The sequence below is a fragment of the Miniopterus natalensis genome, chromosome 2 (assembly GCF_054644295.1).
Source record: "Miniopterus natalensis isolate mMinNat1 chromosome 2, mMinNat1.hap1, whole genome shotgun sequence".
In the NCBI taxonomy this organism is placed as follows: domain Eukaryota; kingdom Metazoa; phylum Chordata; class Mammalia; order Chiroptera; family Miniopteridae; genus Miniopterus; species Miniopterus natalensis.
In genome coordinates, this window is record NC_142082.1 from 86,989,281 (window position 1) to 87,008,146 (window position 18,866).

At 35.2% G+C, this 18,866-nt stretch overlaps 1 protein-coding gene across 3 annotated transcripts in view; it reads right to left on the reverse strand.

Annotated features, from left to right (window-relative positions):
* The window catches only part of DCLK1 (doublecortin like kinase 1), a 429,374-nt gene that overhangs the window by 88,189 nt on the left and 322,319 nt on the right, over positions 1-18,866 (reverse strand). For 2 of the 3 annotated variants that reach the window (XM_016197264.2, XM_016197267.2), the window contains exon 6: positions 16,514-16,608. In XM_016197264.2, the coding sequence (XP_016052750.1) occupies positions 16,514-16,608 (95 nt within the window). Of the gene's footprint in view, positions 1-8,667; positions 12,099-16,513; positions 16,609-18,866 lie in introns of those variants that run through there. The other variant, XM_016197266.2, reaches the window with a different exon arrangement.

The window sequence follows — 18,866 nt, forward strand, 5'->3', positions numbered from 1 at the left end:
AAATAGTGAACACAGCTTGTCCTAAAAGATCTTCCTTCTGTTTCCCTGGTTTTATCCACTTGGTTGGCCTGATGGGAGCAGGAGGCGATGAGGGGGTGGCATTGGCTCATGGTGCCGGCTGTCTGTGGAGCAGAGAGAAGGGAAAGAGCATCTGTAGTTGAATTAATAATAAAGAAGTGGAGAGAAGCAAAGTTGACCTATTTTTCCTCTGCTTACCTGTCTCCCTTCAATTTCCTCCCCATTCCATCAAGGAGGGAAGAAAAGTTTTATATAATTGCACTATGACCTACAGTATCTTGCATAAAAAATTCGAAGATTTTCATTTTCACCAAAGACTAATATAATTGGGGAAATGCTACTTAAATTCCTGCAGGGCCATTTGAGTAAACTGCCACAGAACATTTTCCTGGTTGCAGCTAAGATGAATATGTTCTACTGGATGAGTTCAGCAAAGCTGACAGTTGACCCAGTTGGGATAAAAGCTAAATTTTTTTAAAAAGTTAAATTCACAGCAGTAATGTACCTGTTTCCTTATATGACATTCTAGGAGTTTTGTGGTTACTCTAGGGAACCTCTGAAAGTCACAAAATTTGTTGGTGTTCCCTTTATTTTCTAATATCGTTAGACTCCCCTGTTAATCAGCCTGGTGACTTGAGCTATTTTTCCATCTTCTCTCATCCAGCCTCCCTTTGTGACCAGCAACATACATTTGTCCTATGTCAGGTTAGAAAGAGGGATTCAGATTGTAACCATGAAAGTTTTTTTCTCAGTGTGACACTGTGTAGTCACAACCTGTTGAAGGTATTGTTAAGTATGATCTTCTAAGTCATGCTCTGCTGACTTTTATGAATGTCTGTTCCTGAAAACCTCATATTTATAATATTGGAATATGAGACTGAGACAAGACAGATTTATGATGTCATTATCTGGAAAAAGTAAACATTAACATTACCACATTTGAGGGGAAGGTGTGTGTTTTCCACAACAGTGAGATAATTTATCCCCCTTGTCACTGTGTTTGCTGTAGACATAATAGTCTTCTGAGTAGAAAAGCCATAAGAAAATTTCTAAAATGTAGACCTCCTCTTCTGGGTGGTCTTATTCCTTGAATTTCTTCCAGCAGCATCACAAATGTTTAATAATGTAGACACATTGTGGTTTGGGATGGAAGGTGCTGTCTTGTCATATGGTGTTTAAATTTTAGAATACAAAGACACATTCTTTCATCAAGCATCAGAATAGACAAGTAGTGTGCTTCCTACCAAAGATGTCCAGAATTTATGTACTCAATTCCAAAAGCTTCTTCTTTTAATAAGAACATCAGATACTAAATAAAGAACTCTGACCCAAATATATTAAAACATTTTAAACTGTAATATTCTAGAAACTTGCTGGCTATTATTCACTAAACTGTCTTCTCATCTAATGAATTGCTTTTCAACAGTGCCACCAAATGTCAGATGCCCTGAACGCTTGCCACAGTGCCAGAAGTGTTTTCTCTGCCTTATGAACAAAAACCCCAAAAGATTTTTCAACTCTTTAAAAAAAAAGAAAAAAAGAAAAAGTTAAAATAAGTTTGCTTATGTTTAAAATTACTTATTTTCTTTTATTTATTTTTCTTTATTTATTTTATATTCCTTGTTGAAAATATTACAAATGTCCCATTTTTTCCACCATTGACACTCTACATACCACAACCCACTCCCCCCACCCTCTGAGCCTTCACAGAACTACTGTCTGTGTCCATGGGTTATGAATATATGCATATATATTCTTTGGTTAATCTCTTTTTACTCCCCCCCCCCCCCCCGCTCCCTTTCCCTCTGAGATTTATCAGTCTGTCCTATGCTTTTATGTCTCTGAACCTATTTTGTTCACCAGTTTATTTTGTTCATTAGATTCCACATATAAGTGAGATCATGTGATACTTGTCTTTCTATGACTGGCTTATTTTGCTTAGTATAATACTCTCTAGGGCCCTCCATGTTATCTCAAAGGGTAAGAGATCCTTCTTTTTTACAGCTGCATAGTATTCCATTGTGTAAATGTACCACATCTTTTTTATCTATTCATCTATTGATTGGCACTTGGGCTGTTTCCAAATCTTAGCTATTGTAAATTGTGCTGCAATGAACGTAGGGGTGCATATATTCTTTCTAACTGGTTTCAGGATTCTTAGGATATACTTTTAGATGTGGGACCACTGAGTCAAATGGCAGTTCCATTTTTAATTTTTTGAGGAAACTCCATACTGTTTTCTATAGTTGCTCCACCAGTTTGCATTCCCACTAGCAGTGTACTAGGGTTCCATTTTCTCCACATCCTCACCACCACTTGTCGTTTATTGATTTGTTGATGGTAACTATTCTGACAGGTGTGAAGTGATACCTCATTGTTGTTTTAATTTGCATCTCTCTGATGATTAGTGACTTTAAGCAATCTATAGATTCAATGCACTCCCTACTAAAATACCAATGTCATATTTCACAGATCTAGAACAAATATTCCAAAAATCTATATGGAACCAAAAAGGACCATGAATACCTTCAGCAATCTTGAGAAAGAACAAAGTCAGAGGGATCACAATACTAAATATTAAATTATACTACAAAGCCATTATATTCAAAACAGCCTGGTACTGGAACAAAAACAGGCCTATAGATTACTGGAAAAGGACAGAGAATCCAGAAATCAACCCAAGCCATTACATTCAATTAATATTTGACAAAGGAGACAAGAGCATACAGTGGAGTAAAGACAGTCTCTTCAATAAATGGTAGTGGGAAAATTGGACTGGTACATGCAAAAAAATGAAACTAGACCACCAACTTACACTGTACACAAAAATAACTTAAAATGGATAAAAGAGTTAAATGGAAGTTGTGAAACCATAAAAATCCTAGAAGAAACCATAGGCAGCAATATCTCAGACATCTCTCATAGCAATATGTTTGCTGGTCCATCTCCTAGGGCAAAGGAAACAAAGGAAAAAAGAAACAAATGGGACTGCATCAGCAAAGAAACCATCAATGAAATGAAAAGTGATCCCACTGTATGGGAGAACATATTTGCCAATAATACATCTGATGAGGGATTAATTTCCAAAAGATATAAAGAACTCATGCAATTTAACAAAAGGAAGACAAACAATCCAATTAAAAAATGGGCAAAGGACCTAAATAGACACTTCCCCTAAAAGGACATACAGATGGCCAAGAGACACATAAAAAAAAAAAAAAAAAAAAATGCTCAAAGCCATTAAAATTGTTTATTTTCAACTTTAGATTTGTGTTTTTGAAAATGTACCCCAAGTCATTTTAAATTTTATGCTGTGAGGTTGATAGATGACTGACAGTTTTAAGAGAAAAACTTATTACAAATAGTGTACGCTGAGAATTAAAAGTCCTCATTTTACTTATTATGCACAAATAGAGTAAAATAAATGTATTAGATTTCTAATGGTGTTATCTCTTCCCCAAAGAAGTAAGGTAGTTAACATTATATACTTTTCTAAAACAATGATCATTCGTGGATTCAAAGAATTACAGGGACTGGAATGGACCTTAAATATTACCTATTTTACCCTACTTTCATCCAGAAACCAAATCCCAATACAAAAATTCCAACTATGTAGTCAAATGGCTTCTGTTTAGACACCTCCAGCACTGAACACATTACTTCCTGAGGCAGCCCCTTAACTGTTAATATGAGGCAAAATAATTTCTTCCTTAGGTTATGTTGAAATGGTGTTCCTCTACATTTTTAATTTATTGGTCGTAGCTCTCAACTGGGAGCTACCCAGTACAGGTCTAATCCATTTTTCTTATGACAGCACTTCAGGTATTTGGAAAAGGCTAATGGCCACTTCTGTCTTGTCTTTTTCAATTTGAATATTCCCAGATTTGTTGTTGTTGCCAATGTTGTTGCTGTTCATCATTTACAGGGCTCCATGACCCCTTCCCATCCTGTGGACACATTCCAGTTGTCAATAGATCTTGTTAAAGTTGGTGCTCAAAATAAATTCAATATTCTAGGTGTATCCTGACCAGCATAAAGCAGGGAAAGATAGAGCTTCCTTCTTTGTGAGTAAAATATTAATGGCACATTAAAGTCATATTGGCTTCTAGATAGTAGCATAATGTGTTAGCCTTACAATGAGCTCGCAGTTGTGCCATGTCTCCCTGTTCTGTACTTGGGAAGTTGGTGTTTCAAATCATGTAAAATGTCATCTATATTACACCCTTAATCCTTTCCACCTGTTATTTTTGGGATTGTGATTTTTGTCACCGAGCGTTTTTGCTCTCTCTCCCAGTTGAAGTCATTTAGTAAAGAGCATGGCTCTGTGTATTCTTGTGACTAATCCTAAATATACTAACTTAGACAGTGCTGGAACATTTTGATTATTGCCCATAAATCTGATTGAAGGATTTTGAAAACAGCAAAGGGAAAATGTGTACACTCTTGTTCTTTAGAATAACCCAATGAGATTAATCAACTCTTATTTATGACCATCAGAAGTTGAAAAGTCAGCTTATATTTTTGCATGCTTATAAATAAAATCAATTTACTTATTTGATTTTTCTGAGTAGATAAACAATTTTATAGTATACATAATTTTGTTTGCTTCAATCAGTTTGTTAATTTCACGGCATCTGGAGGTAGATTACAAAACACACAGTTATTTTATAATTTAATGCAATTAGCTGCTCAATGAGATATTGTGACATTTGAAATGTCATCACCTCCAAGAATATCTAATGGGAACCAGGTGGGCAGTTGCTGGCACCTGGATGCTTTTATGGCACACCTTCATGAAAGCACTGCCTTAAGTAAGAACACATCCTAAATGTAGCTATTTAATGTGAGATCATATAACAGATGGAGAACATATCACACCTTTTGAAGTAGGTGAGAAAGCTGACATAACAGCTCTAACCACATTTTACCAAGATGTATCTGACAACTATGTAGTAAAAATCAGTTCATTTTAAATATAAATTGTATGTTACTCCTGCCATTTGTTTGAATGGTATCACTCATCTGGGGTCCACGCTGAATAAAGGTTTCAAAAATACCTAATTGGTCCAATTTATCTAACCAAGGTAGAAAAATATCACCAGACAACTTTAGCTTTGGCTAGATAATTGTATTATTATTTCCACTTCGAATTTTCTCTTGGTATACAGAAACGATTTTCAACATTTTTCATCTTGTAGTACACAGAAACTAATTACTAAACTTCTGTAGCACACAAAAAACATTTTTTGCTGATCTGAAAAAAAAAAAAGGTATAATTTTGATTCATTCACACTGGACAACTATTGTTGTGTTGGCTGCTGTCATTTTTTTATTTGACAACCTAAGGGAAAAGAGGTCAGTAACCCTGACTAAATAGTCAGGTATTGCATGTTTTAAAAATTCTTGTGGCACACCACTTGAAAATCATTGGTATACAGTTATTACTTTGTAAATACTAATTTGAAAAATTGTAAAAAAAAAAATTTAGAAATCAACTGACTCAACTTTATAAGGGAAACACAACCAAATTTTTTTTTTAACAGATTCAAACAATTGTCTTGGTGATTTGGACTTGATTCAAGGTCTACGGAATCTTTAAAGATGATCTCATATAACAAAATAAAATCATAATCTTGATGTAGAATGTTTAAAAACCATGGAATTCTATTTGCATATAGAAAAACCATACATTTATTAACTTTCCAAGTGAGTATAGAACAATAAGTTGATGACTTATCAATCTGCAATAACTAATAAGGCTTCATTATTTGAAACAAGGCAAAAAGGGAACTCCTTTTTTCTGAGTTCCTTTGTCTGCATTCCTCATAGTATGTTTAGCCTAAATAAAGTTTTTGATATAGGCAATCATGTATAAAACTAATAATAAATACTAAAAAAATGCAAAATGTTATCATAAAGATTTGCTTAAAGTTTGAAAAGACTGAAGAACTGTTATTCATGAAATTAGGTTACTTAGAGAACAAGAAAATGAAAATGGGAATACTGGCACTAAATCTATTTTAGTGAAACCCTGGAGCCAAGATTTCAAAAACAAATATATTTAGTTACAACTTTGTTGCATCAGGAAGTCAATCTTCACTTCTACTTGCCAAGCCAGGATCCATAAATTTCAGAATCTGAACCAATTGTCTTGGAGAGACTGTCATGGTAGTGGTGGTGGTAGGGACAAAAAAGTTTCCTCTTAATTTGATCATAGTTTGCAAGGGGGCCAAGAAATCATCTAGTTTATCCCCTCTCAATAAAATGACTCCCTCCATAATTGCCTCCTTAAATGTGCTTCCCAATCTGTGATGAAGGGAGCTCACTACTCTTCCAGGCATCTGCTACATTTTATTTTAAACTCTATTACACAATTGGGAATTATAAATTTGTGAACATTCCTCCTACTAGTATTGTTTTAGGCATTGATTACATTTAGGTTATCAAGGAAATAATAAAGAGAACCAGTTAAAGTAAACTGTGATTTCAAGGTTAAAATGAACCTGGTAAAAATAGATTTAAAACCAGAATTCTGGACTTCTATAATAATTTTAATGTAAAATATTTTTCCTAACTAGGCCAGTAGAATTTTATTTTCTCCCACACCATATTATGAATGAAACACATTGTGCACTTTTGTTCTGAATTTAAATTGAGTAATCCAGTATTTTATTAATGTTATTCTTGATTTTTTAATATATTTATTTTATGTACTTATTTATTCAGTGCTTTTAAAATAATTTGCGTATACATACATGTACATGCATACACATGCACATTTGTCCCCCTGCAAATTAGGTGACCTTGGAAAAATGCCTTCAAGCCCAGTAGACAGCTAATATATTTCAAAAACATATGTTAATTTCTTTCAACCAGTTGCCAAGGTCTGGCAAATTCACCCTTAAGGAATCCCAGAGAGGAAAATGTATTAATGACTTCAATAAAATCAACTGAAACAGAATTCTTCATCAGATAGTCTTCTTATCTTGTTGTTATTGTCAGTATTGTATGCTTCAGATGTCATATGATGTCATTCTGCAGTATCTCAAGTATCACTTGCTGGTGATAATTACATCGCAAGAACACCACAAATATGATTGTGAAAGTAACCCTTCCCCCCACATAGTTATTTCAATTTCAATGTCTACTTATCAAGTTTTCTGAAAGAAACTCACTGAACAACATAGGTATTTTTTCCTGTTTATTATATAGTTATTCTAAGGTGGTGTCACAACTTTGAGAGGAATAACATGATCCAGTGTGAAACACAAGGTACAATGTTATAAAAGGAAGCCACAGCACAAAGTGATGGAACTTTCAAAATTGGGTAGTTCAATGAAATGTTTCATTATTTACCTCTGTAAAACTCTGCTGATGGCCTCAACTGGTGGATTTTTAAAATATTTAATACAAAATGTTCTAAGAGAATAAACATCCAAGCAAGTCAAACTGTAAATAGAAAGTATGTCAACCATTTTATAAAAATTGTATCTAAATTTACAGCATTCATGGTGTATTTTGAAGTTAAATGTCCATAGAAGAAATAAATTCAGTGCCTTGTCATTGATGAATATGAACTCAAAAAACAGATCACAGAAAAGCTGACTTCCATAGTTCTTTGCCTATGACCTTTCAGACCTACTATCCTGGCTTTAAGGACATTTTATGGCCATATATAATACAAACATTCCTGTATTACACGCATCATTTATACTATCTTGGGAATTATTCATCATCTTTACTAAAGTGAACCACATTTTAAAGACACTATATGTCATGCACCCATAAAAATTATAGCTAGGCCCTCAGATTTCCTATCTTTTCCACATGCATTACAGGCATAAAATTACAAATAATTTTTAGATGACAGTATAACAAACTGCATCAAGCAATTGGTATATTGAATTAAATACATCTCTAATTTTCACACTATACTTCTGTAGGATATATCAGTCAAATACAGTTGTCACTAACATGCACAATTAGAGATGCTAGTAAGGCTAGTGAAAATATGCATAAGTAGGCAAAGGCATGCATATATAGTAAATTCATTCAATTAACATTTTTACATGTGTATATATTTATATAGATATATACACACATATAGCAAGTTAGGCTGTTTTTGCAAGTATAGTAAGGTTACTACTGAAAATACGTCAACAGTTTAGAATAGTGTTTTGAAAGAACATACAAAATTGCCTTATAAGTTATCTGGGTTTGTTATTAAACTTAGTTTAAATTGAATATAGTTTGGATTCTCTTATATTTATGTTTCAACATAACACTCATCTACTCACAAATCTATAAAACAATATTTAATTTTTAGTGAATATTGATTGACAATCATTACATGTCATCAATACATACCCATTAGAGAAATATCTGCGATAGTATTCATTTTAATAATTGAATATCAAGACATAACAATATAAATATTAATGTGTGCTTATATTTAACAGTTAACACAAACTGGATTTTTCTAAATTTCAATTATTTTTTTGTGTTATCAGGATTTCAATTTAGAAGAAATTACTACATCTGACTATTTGGAATTGTTTTACCATACAAATTTAGCAAACTACTTTTGAACTTAAACATGCTCTAAATAATATGCCACATGTAATAATGTATGACATGAAGGTTAAGGTTTTACATATAATTCCACAAGAGCCAGTAACTTAGAACACTGTGTCACAAATACTATGTGTTACTGTTTATGGCATATATATATATATACACACACACACACACACACACACACACACACACACAAATACTTATATAAGCACAACCATATACACACTGAGCCCTGTAAATTTACATTAACACCCACATACCTGTATAGATATAAGGCCACATATAAAAAAATTAACAGTCCAATGGCTAAAATATATAGAATTATTTTTCAGGAATATTATTCTATATTTTCATTCATTTGTATTAAGAAACGTGGCTCTTAGGCTTCATTGTTTTTTTAATTTTTTTAAAAAGAGCCCAATCATGTATACATCTTCAGTGGATATTATCCCTCCTGAGTAACGTAGGGAACACATATAGTATATAAATGCTGGTTCAAAATGTTTCTAGAAAATCTTATTTGATTTTTTAATATTTAGATGAGCCAATATATAAACACAGGTATGTGTACAGATGGGTGGACCTTACACTTTTTAAAAGCCTATGACAGTATAGAAACATTGTGGATGCTCCCCCCCTCCCCCCTTAACTGATTAAGCAAGACAAAGAAGAAACAAGCCACATGGTTTTCAGAACCAGTCCTTTGAATTCACACTGAATTTTATACTTGATATATTATTGGGTTTTGCATTTCTAAAATACTGAAAGCAGGGAAATATTTATTATATTCTTTTCTATGATGTCTAAGAAAAAATAGTGAGTGCAAATGAAAAACTACCAAATTTTGAACTAGAGCCTTTAGCACATTTAAAGTTTACCATAAGGACAAAAATGCATGTTTTTGCTGGAGTTTTCTCCTGTTCAGTAGAACAAGTTTAAAATTCAGTGTCTATTTTTTTAATAAAAGAATTCTATATGTAAGTAAATTTTAATTGCCTATAAATCATCAATTTGGTTCTACTGATGAACTAAAAACTTCTGGTTTGCTCCTAAGAATATTTTTTACTTATTTTTGCTTTAGTATAATAGAATTATGCTCCGCATAAAAGAGATCTCAAAGTCTATAAATGGTGTGCTGTTTCAATCTCTAAGGGACTTCAGTTTCAAAAAGTAAATGATAAACATTGCTGCTGAACAGTCCTTTAATAAAAGTCATATGTTGAAAAGATTAAATGCCCTAGAACAGCATTTCCCTTGGAACTGCTTGAATGGAAAGTTGGCCATGATATCGTCAGTTAGTACAAGTCCAGTTTATTTTTATTTTTTGTTTTTTTGCCATGTCTAAACAAGGTCATGGACTTCATATCAGTTGGTAATATCTGCCACTTATCCAGGACAAATAACATTTATTGGACCTTTCTAAGCAGTAGTTGTCCATAAGATTGACAGTGCAAGGAAGTTAAAAATTATTGGAATTTATTTTTGTTCTGGACCATCTGACGCCACCAGATTTAGTTAACTGCTCCACTGCCGTCTTTGCATTTTGGACAGTTCAGTTAAATACATACTAATCTTTTGTGGACTCAACTGTATTAAGTAATGCTTTTTACAAAGACATAACTAGAACAGACACCAGCAGAGGCAACTTCACAGATGTTTACTGTTTCAGCTAAAACAAAGCAGCCTTTTGATCTCAGCAGGAGTCTCTGTTCCTTTCTGTTGGAAGCAGTTTTATAACATGAAGTCTGGAACAGGTATTATTATGAACTCTTCTTTCAAGATGGAATGGTTCAGTTTGTGGTTCTCCAATAACCTGCCAGAGAAGTGTCTTTCTCTCCAATAGACAGGATAATGAGGCACTAATTATTATAAGGCTAAGTTTTCAAATGCCGTTGGATTGCCTGGACTTTTTTTCTTTCTTTTTTTCTTTTCTCTTCTTTTTTTTTTTTGTTGGAATATTTTATTCACTTGGAAAGTGAAATGGTAACATATGTAACTATAAACCAGATGGTAAAATTTGATAGTTGTGCAATTTATCAAGGAGTTAAATTAGTAACATTTTAAACAGTATAAGACAACTGAATTTCTCTCCATCTTGAATAAAACATTTTGTTTTAAAATTCATTTTCAAGTAAATTTGGGGGGGAGGAATCAAATAAAAGCCTCCAAATGGCATCATACATTTTTAATTTATCACCTACTGAGATATGTCAAGGCTGTAGAATATTAAAACCATGCTTCACAAGTCTTAAATTGTTAGTGGTTAGCAAAACTAAATGATCACTAGGATATGGCTTAAATACAACAGACCATAAACATTAAATTACTTTAACATTCAGATTTAAAAATAATTATTTTATGTTTAAGAAAAGCTGACCATAATTTTTAAAGAGAAGACTAGAAGAGCAGAATTAGCAGGTTAATGTTAACAATGAGTTATAATCATAGACTTACTTGGTTTAACACAAAAGGAGTTTTGCATATGAAAATTTCCAAGACACTAGCAAGATCCAGGATTTATTAGAATGGAGGTTTGCATATTTGGGGTCTGCTAAAAGAATTTTGCTTTTCAAATTGATTTTTTGGAAGAAGTCCAGATACAATTTTTTTGTGTCTGTTGTGTTAAAAACAAAGTTTCCTAGCTTCAGGCTTTACAAACTTGAAAAATTACATATATGGTTGTGAGAGGAATTATATAATTTATAGTTCTTCATGTTAGTGTTTAGTTTCAGCTATATTTAAACTGTTTAAAATAAAATAATTTTAAAAATTAAATTTGCTCAACAACAAAAACAAGGAAATTTTCTAATGCATAATGTTAAAGTCTTCACAAGATGCGTCCTTGATATGGGTGTTGTCCCTCAATTATATTAACCCACAAAACGATAAGTAGCTTCATCTACTGACTAGGAAGAAAAAATCTACCTGACCACTTTTATTATTTTGCAATAAAAGTACTTTAAAAATCAGCAATCTAAATTTTAAAAAGAATTTAACTTTTTTAAAAGAAAAAATATATTTTACTGCCATTTTAATCTGCTTGACCAAGCATACAGAAAAATTGTATCTGTCTACTTGTGATTAAAATAAAAACTCCAGCTACAGACATTATGACTCTGTATCGCTACGTGATTAGCATATTCTTATACTCAATATTGAGTCCATATTTGAAATTCACCTGGAGCCAGGCCTTGCATAAAAACCTCAGCAATGGAGCGAGTTTGTGTTCAACATCCCCCAACTAATGTAGGAGATATAAAAAGAAAAATTCCTTCAAGGATTAACATCACGAATATAAAATGCCTGTATATTTACTCTTATATGACTTCGGCTTCACAATTTCAAAGTATGCAAAACTCTTTTGTGTATTTTGCTGTTAGACTTTTGCTTAAAAATATGTAACCTTCACCCAATCACAAACCATACACATTGCGCCATTGTCTCTTTTACACTGAGTCTCCCACTGAATCCAAATCATCTGAAGAGAGGGGGCGGTACAGGTCCTGTAAGATGAAGGGCAGTATAGATTTGTTTACTTGGATTTCATCAGTGCCCTGTGGCTCTTAGGAGTGGAGCAACACTGAATGAGCACACTTGGTGCCTAATGTCATTCGACCTTTTAGAGTGACCAAATTTAGATAAGAGGAAAGATAATAGTTGAGAAACCATCTAAATAAACAGAATGGTGCTCATTTTGCCTTGTTGACTTGATCTGCTCATGAATTTTCACCTTCTTTCATATCCAGTTATGTTTTACAGCCCCTGAGGTCTGTCAGTGCCAACCCTGGTTCTATGTATCTAGGCAATTCTTCCTTGAACATCTACTTCCCATTTGGGGTAGAAAAGGAATATGCTTACTCTACAAAATAATTTATTAGGAGCCCCAGCTGGCATTCAGCAAATTCTGGTCCCAGACCAGCAACTCAAGTGTTGCATTTGCATATCACATAAACCCAATAAACATTGCCTTTTCAAATTTTATGTTTGAAAGACAGAATGAATGCCAACTTGGCTCACCCCTCCAATATTCTTCCCCAGTTCCCCAGCCACTCACCTATCACCTCTCCTTTTCTCACCTCCACTCCTTTCTGCCATGAGATCTCTCTTTATTGGTAGCCAGGCAACCAGTGCAGATCTGCAGTGTCTAGAATCCTGGCTTCTTTCCTATTTTGTACCACCCACTCCTCACATCATCTGAGTGATCAGATAATCTACAAAAGTCAGCAATGTGGGAGTATAATGGGAAGCTTCATTCAACCTACACAGCACATTTCTTTCTGATATATTAAAAAATGGGACCCAAAAAAGTTCATGGATGGAAAAGGTCCTCCATGATTTGCTTCTGTGATCAGTCAAATGCTTCTAGACATCAATTTAAATAACTATTTTATAAAAACGGGGAGGTTGCTTGGTACATTGCCACCAATATTTTTGTAAAGAAAAATATCTGGCATGTGGACTCTTATTGTATATAACTATTCTAAAATAACAAGAGAAATAACATAAAAATATTATTTTAAAGGAAGGAAAAAACTGATCAGATTATCATAATATGAATGAAAATACAGATTTTCTTATTTGTGAAGAAAATGGTCAAATGTCTCAATATTTATTTAAAAAAAACCAGTATTTCTGTCTCTCTCTCTCTCCTTTCCTCTCTCTGAAATCAATAAAGATATATTTTTAAAAAAAAAAAAGCCTGGCCGGGTGTGGCTCAGCCGTTAAGCATCGACCTAGGATCCAGGCGATCAGGGTTCGATTCCTGGTCAGGGCACATGCCTGGGTTGCGGGCTGCAGCCGATCAATGACTCTCTCATCATTGATGTTTCTATCTCTCTCCCTCTCCTTTCCTCTCTCTGAAATCAATAAAGATATATTTTAAATAAGTAAATAAATAAAAAACCAAAAAAACAGTATTTCTTTAAAAAAACAACTTACGTTCCTGGGTTTTGTTTTTTGTTTTTCTTTTTAATATATTTTTATTATTTTCAAAGAGAGGAAGGGAGAGGGAGAGAGAGAGATAGAAACATCAATGATGAGAGAGTCACTGAGCAGCCGCCTCCTGGGGATGAGACCACAACCTGGGCATGTGCAGTGACGGAATTGAACAGAGATCCCCTGGTTCATGAGTGGACACTCAACCAATGAGCCACGCCAGCTGGGCATGTTCCTGTGTTTTAAAACCAGGTAGGAAGTGTGAGTATATGTCTGTGTCTGTGTGTGTGTTTGGGAGACAGCCAAGTTTTCCTGGCCATGTTGCTAGGCAACAGAGAAGGAAAAATAGAAGTAGCTTCTGCTTTCCAGTTTGCAAAAAAAGAGTTAATTTATTCATTGAAATGTCTTCTTTTAGCACTTGCCATCTTTCACTTATTTCAGTATTTCCTGCATAGGAGTACAGCCAACCATCTGAGAAGAACATTAACCAAATTTGAAACAGGATCAGTTTTTAGGGATATTAGAGGCCCATTTTAACTGAGAGGGGTTATCTGATGCAGTTGACTCCACATCCAGATGAAAGCTTCTCTTGCTAGAGCAACTGGAGATGTACCCATCCACTGACATGGTACATGAATGGAGGACGTTCATTTATGGCCTGAATTCAAAAGCCTGGAAACTGAGCTAACTCTGAATTATTCAGTTCTCTGTGAACAATATGTGCATATTAAATGTTTTCAGATGATGATAAACCTTTTATCTCTAAAACAAGTGAGATTTGTTTTTCCCTCTCAGGTATGGTTCTTGCATTATTAGTTGAAATGCCAAAATGAAGACAACCATCCCCTGTAATCAGTTTCCAAGTGCTGACAATGTTAATTATATAAACTGTTGGCCACAAGCTGTTAGCAACTGCATGAAATCTTCTGTCTCAGTTGGACAAAATAATAGTAATGTAGAGAATGCAGAGAGCAAAGTAAATTCAAGCCTCATTCTGCAAACAAAGGGATGGTTAAGCAAAGAGCTTTATGTCCCCAGTAAGCAAGCAGGGAGAGAAAATCAGATCTATGGCAGAGATTCTCAATCATTCTAATGTAATCTCAAACACTAAGCATGAACATCCTGAATCTGAGTTTAATAAGTTCAAAGGATGAAGAGGAATTTTTATGCCAGGTGTACTCTCCAAAGTATACACTTCAAAAGAGAGACTGTTCTATGAAAGAGGGCCCTTTCTGTGCTATATCTAATGGTTGTTCCTATTGATGGGGACCTAGCTGGGTAATATTTACAAAAAAAAAAAAAAAATCACCTTACTACTTCTTCCTCCACTCAAGCATAGACATTTAACAGGTTAAATTAATTTGGCCAATTCTTTTCAGTAGCTCACTAATGATTCCTGTACTTTAAAATGCCAAATTAGACTGTGGCCAAGAAGAAAACCATACTGAAAACACTTGGAAGGAACTGAAATAGAATTATTGGGTTTTCTATCTGGGAAGAGCCTGCCTCTCTCTCTCTCTCTCTCTATCTCCTTTTTTTTTTTTTTTTTTTCCCAACCGAAGCCCAGGATAACACAGCTATTTAGTGAAGGACCTGGTGCCAAACCCCAGGCCTCATCAAATAATCTAAACAAGCCAAACCTGATACCAGGAGCATCAGTAGAGAAAGGCAATACAACCTGATATTTGGTGACATAGGCTTCAAAGGGTCTAGGGACTGATTGATTCCACTGCCTTCACTTTAGACAGTGCTGTGTGAACACAACCTTGGAGGAAGTTTGAACAGAGGAGCTTCCATCTTGGTTATAGTTTAAATTTACGGAACTTAAAAGTCTCATTTTAAAACACTTAATAGAGGCTAAGTTCAAGAGTCTAGTCTTTGATGTCGAAAGACTCCAACAAGCCCTTGCTTATTAAAATATTCAGTGAGCATGATGATAAAACTTCCTAAGCGCCTGTGTTCCTCCCACCTTGCTTGTGAAATCAGAACAATGAAAAGCCTTCCATTTCCTCCACTGCACCTTCCCCCTCCTCCCCTTCTCACTCTTTTTGGTCTTGCCTTGGTTTTACTGGAAAAGACAAACAGTGCAGGTCATAAAGCAGAAGTGGGGAAACTTTTTCCTACCAAGGGCCATTTGGATATTTATAATATCATTCTCGGGCCATTCAAAATTATTAACTTAAAAATTAGCTATGAAAAAAAGCTACTAGACTTAATGAGTTTTGAGTCCTGCCTGTGCTTGCCTTGGCAGGGCCAGGCCAAATGATTTCAAGGGCTGGACATTCCCCACCCTGTTGTAAAGGGATAAAAACAGTAGTTCTTCCATTCCCCTTCCTTATCATGGAGAAGCTAACATTGTTTTCAGCAACTTTTAAACTTTGGTATCCAAGCCAAGTAACTTCTCCATCATTACATAAGAAGCTAAAAATTAAACTCAGGTAGTGAAGAAAAACAAGGTGCTCGATGTGAGTTTCATACACAAAAACACATGTCATATGGACCCACCCCCTTCTCCATGGACCCTAAGCCACTCTGGAACACCATTCTATTCCATAAAGAAACTCCTGACCCTGGCCCATCCCTCCATTAACAATGGCACTTCTCCTCCTTCCTAAGGAAGGCTGATTGATGATCAATGATGATGTCTAATGAAGCTTGTTAAACTAAGGAAGCTTAAAAGTCAGTGCCAGTAAAGTCTTCGTAATTCAGGACAAAAAGAGTAGGGTGTTAAAAAGTGAAGCAATTGTTTATCCTCAGAGCTGAGGTTTAGACAGGTTCACAGAGAAAGTAAAAGCACTAAGTTCTAGCTAAGAGAAAATATGGCCATAACAACTGACCCACATTTTGTCATATCCTGCCCTTGCTTGCCTGGTTATTACTTAGAGACGAAAGTGCTATTATGAGAGAGCTATTTGCTGGATCCATGCCATTCTGGACCAAGGTACATACAGATCTGAAGCAAGGAGCTTGTTTATTTCCTTACCCTCTGCTTCCGCAGGCTTCCTGGGCTGGTGGGTGATGGACTTGGGGACTTGCCAGAGCGTGGAGTGGAGAGCTGACTACCAGGGGTTCCATTAACTAGAAGTACAAAGAATCACAGAAGGGAAAATGTCATGTTAAAGAAGTTTCATGACAAATCAAAGTCTCTGAGAAATAAATAGTTATAGAGGAACATTGGCTAAAATTCCAGATATCTTTTTATCTGTGGTCCTGAAAAAAACCTTTAGGAAATAACCTTCTTCAGAAATTCACTGTTTTGTTAATCCAGTGCTTAATAAAGCAGCAGGTTACATAAAATTTTTTAAAATATACTTTTCACAACTTTCCTGATGAGTTTATTAATGATGTCTTTAACTGTGCCGATAGAAATCTGGGGAATGTGGTTAAAGCCCTGGGGCATTTTTAGTGGGATTCATCCTTAATTCTTTAGCTTCCCCGTACCACCCAGTAGGAGTCAATATTAACACAGTTCTCAAGTGATATTCTCAGTGACTTATTAAATTAAATCACTGAATTTTTATCTTTAACAACTCACTTCTAGAAGCTCCTGTATCCACTCCTGCCCTTTACATCTCCCTCATCTAAACTCTTAAAGGACCTGCCTTTAACAAGACAAAGTAATTGGCACAGACACTCAGGATCTCCTCACTGATTGTCCAGTCCTTACCACTGTTGAAAAATAAAAGCTGCTTTCTAAAAGATTTAAATCACTGGAATTTTACCTGATTATTAAGACTTATACAACATTATCACTAAACTGAATCAAAGCCACAGAACTCAAGTAAGCAATTATTTTCTCTGAGTAACATTAAAAAACACTTAAAGATATACTTTATAAAGATATATAAGGTCACCATTATTTTACCCATAAAAATGACAACATTTTTACATGTTTTACATACACAGGCAGTGAAGTAGAAGTAGCAATGAGACACACACGTTTTTGAGGGTGCATAATAAACATTTTCCAAAAGGGAGAGCAATGATGCATTTAACTTACCTTCTATAAGTTCTAACATGGACACAGTCTTAGTGTTTGACCTGACAATAGCAAGAGGCAAATCTCTTCTCAGCACTAAGCTGAGCACCCGGGGAAATGGGAAGCAGTTGGATTAGTTAAGGATGGCTAAGGCTGCTATTCCCAGAGCAGGTTGAATGAGATGCAGGATTCATTAGCAGATGCTTTTTTTGCGTAAGGCTGACGTCTTCCAAGCAGCAGTGGGAGGTGCGGGTTCTATCTCAGGCTATATCAAAAGAGTCAATTAAGCCTCATGCCAACGCAAGAGCCACTGCAACCCCCTCCTGGACACCACTAACTTCCTGAAGCCTGGAAGCCAGAGCGCTTTTTCAGTACTTTGCACTGAGTCATAACAAAGTGCCTCTGAGGGAGCAAGAAGCCCAATGACTCATCTGATAATCAAAATGACAGTAAATCCTCTAAAGCCTGGCGATACCAAGTACTAAGTACATCCTTAGAAAATTTAGTGGTAAGGTATGATGTTTATTGATTTTTCATACACAATGTTTGCACAAAATCTTTGGGCTCAGGAAAATGGGAGGCTGTTTGTTTTGTCATCTCCAATGACCTTTAAAAAATGTCATATAACCTACACTGCACTAATTTGTAGTTTTGCCTTTAAAATGCATTTAGTGATTCAAAAAAGGACAACTTTTTTTCTTCTTTTTTTGGCAGCTTGAGAGCATTGCATAAGAGTTAATTTGATTGCTTGCTACAGTCCTGTCTTTACTGAACTTGATGCTCAGGCCTCTTTGCACTGGACTTCCCAGCTAGTGGCCTCTACAGGAAGGGCTCCAAAACAGAGAAGGACTAAAGAGCTGTGAGCAACTATACACCAATAAGCAAAAGATCCCTAGGAGTTAACTGGAAAACAGGTTTTATGATGTAATATTTCCTTTGCCCACTTCTGCACTTTTCGTTGCACCTAAAGGGTACACAGATCGGGGGAAAATGAGCAAATGAGGAGCAAACATAGTATTGACATTTAAAAATTTTGGGACTCTAATTTTATCAAGCCAATGAGTGGTGTGAGTGGGGGGAAGAAAGTTGCCCCAGGAAAATAGCATTAGGAATACCTTGTTTAAAAAAGAAAAATAAGGGAGAAACAAGATGGCGGCATAGGTAACGGCTGCAGCCGCCTCCTCCCACAACCACATCAAAATTACAACTAAAATACAGAACCACCATCACTCAGAACATCCTGAAATCCAGCTGAACAGAAGCCCTACAACCAGGGAACTGAAGCAGCACCAAGAGCGATAGGAAGGACAGAGATGCAGGCGGATTGGGGCTGAATCAGAGACGCGGCCATGGGCCT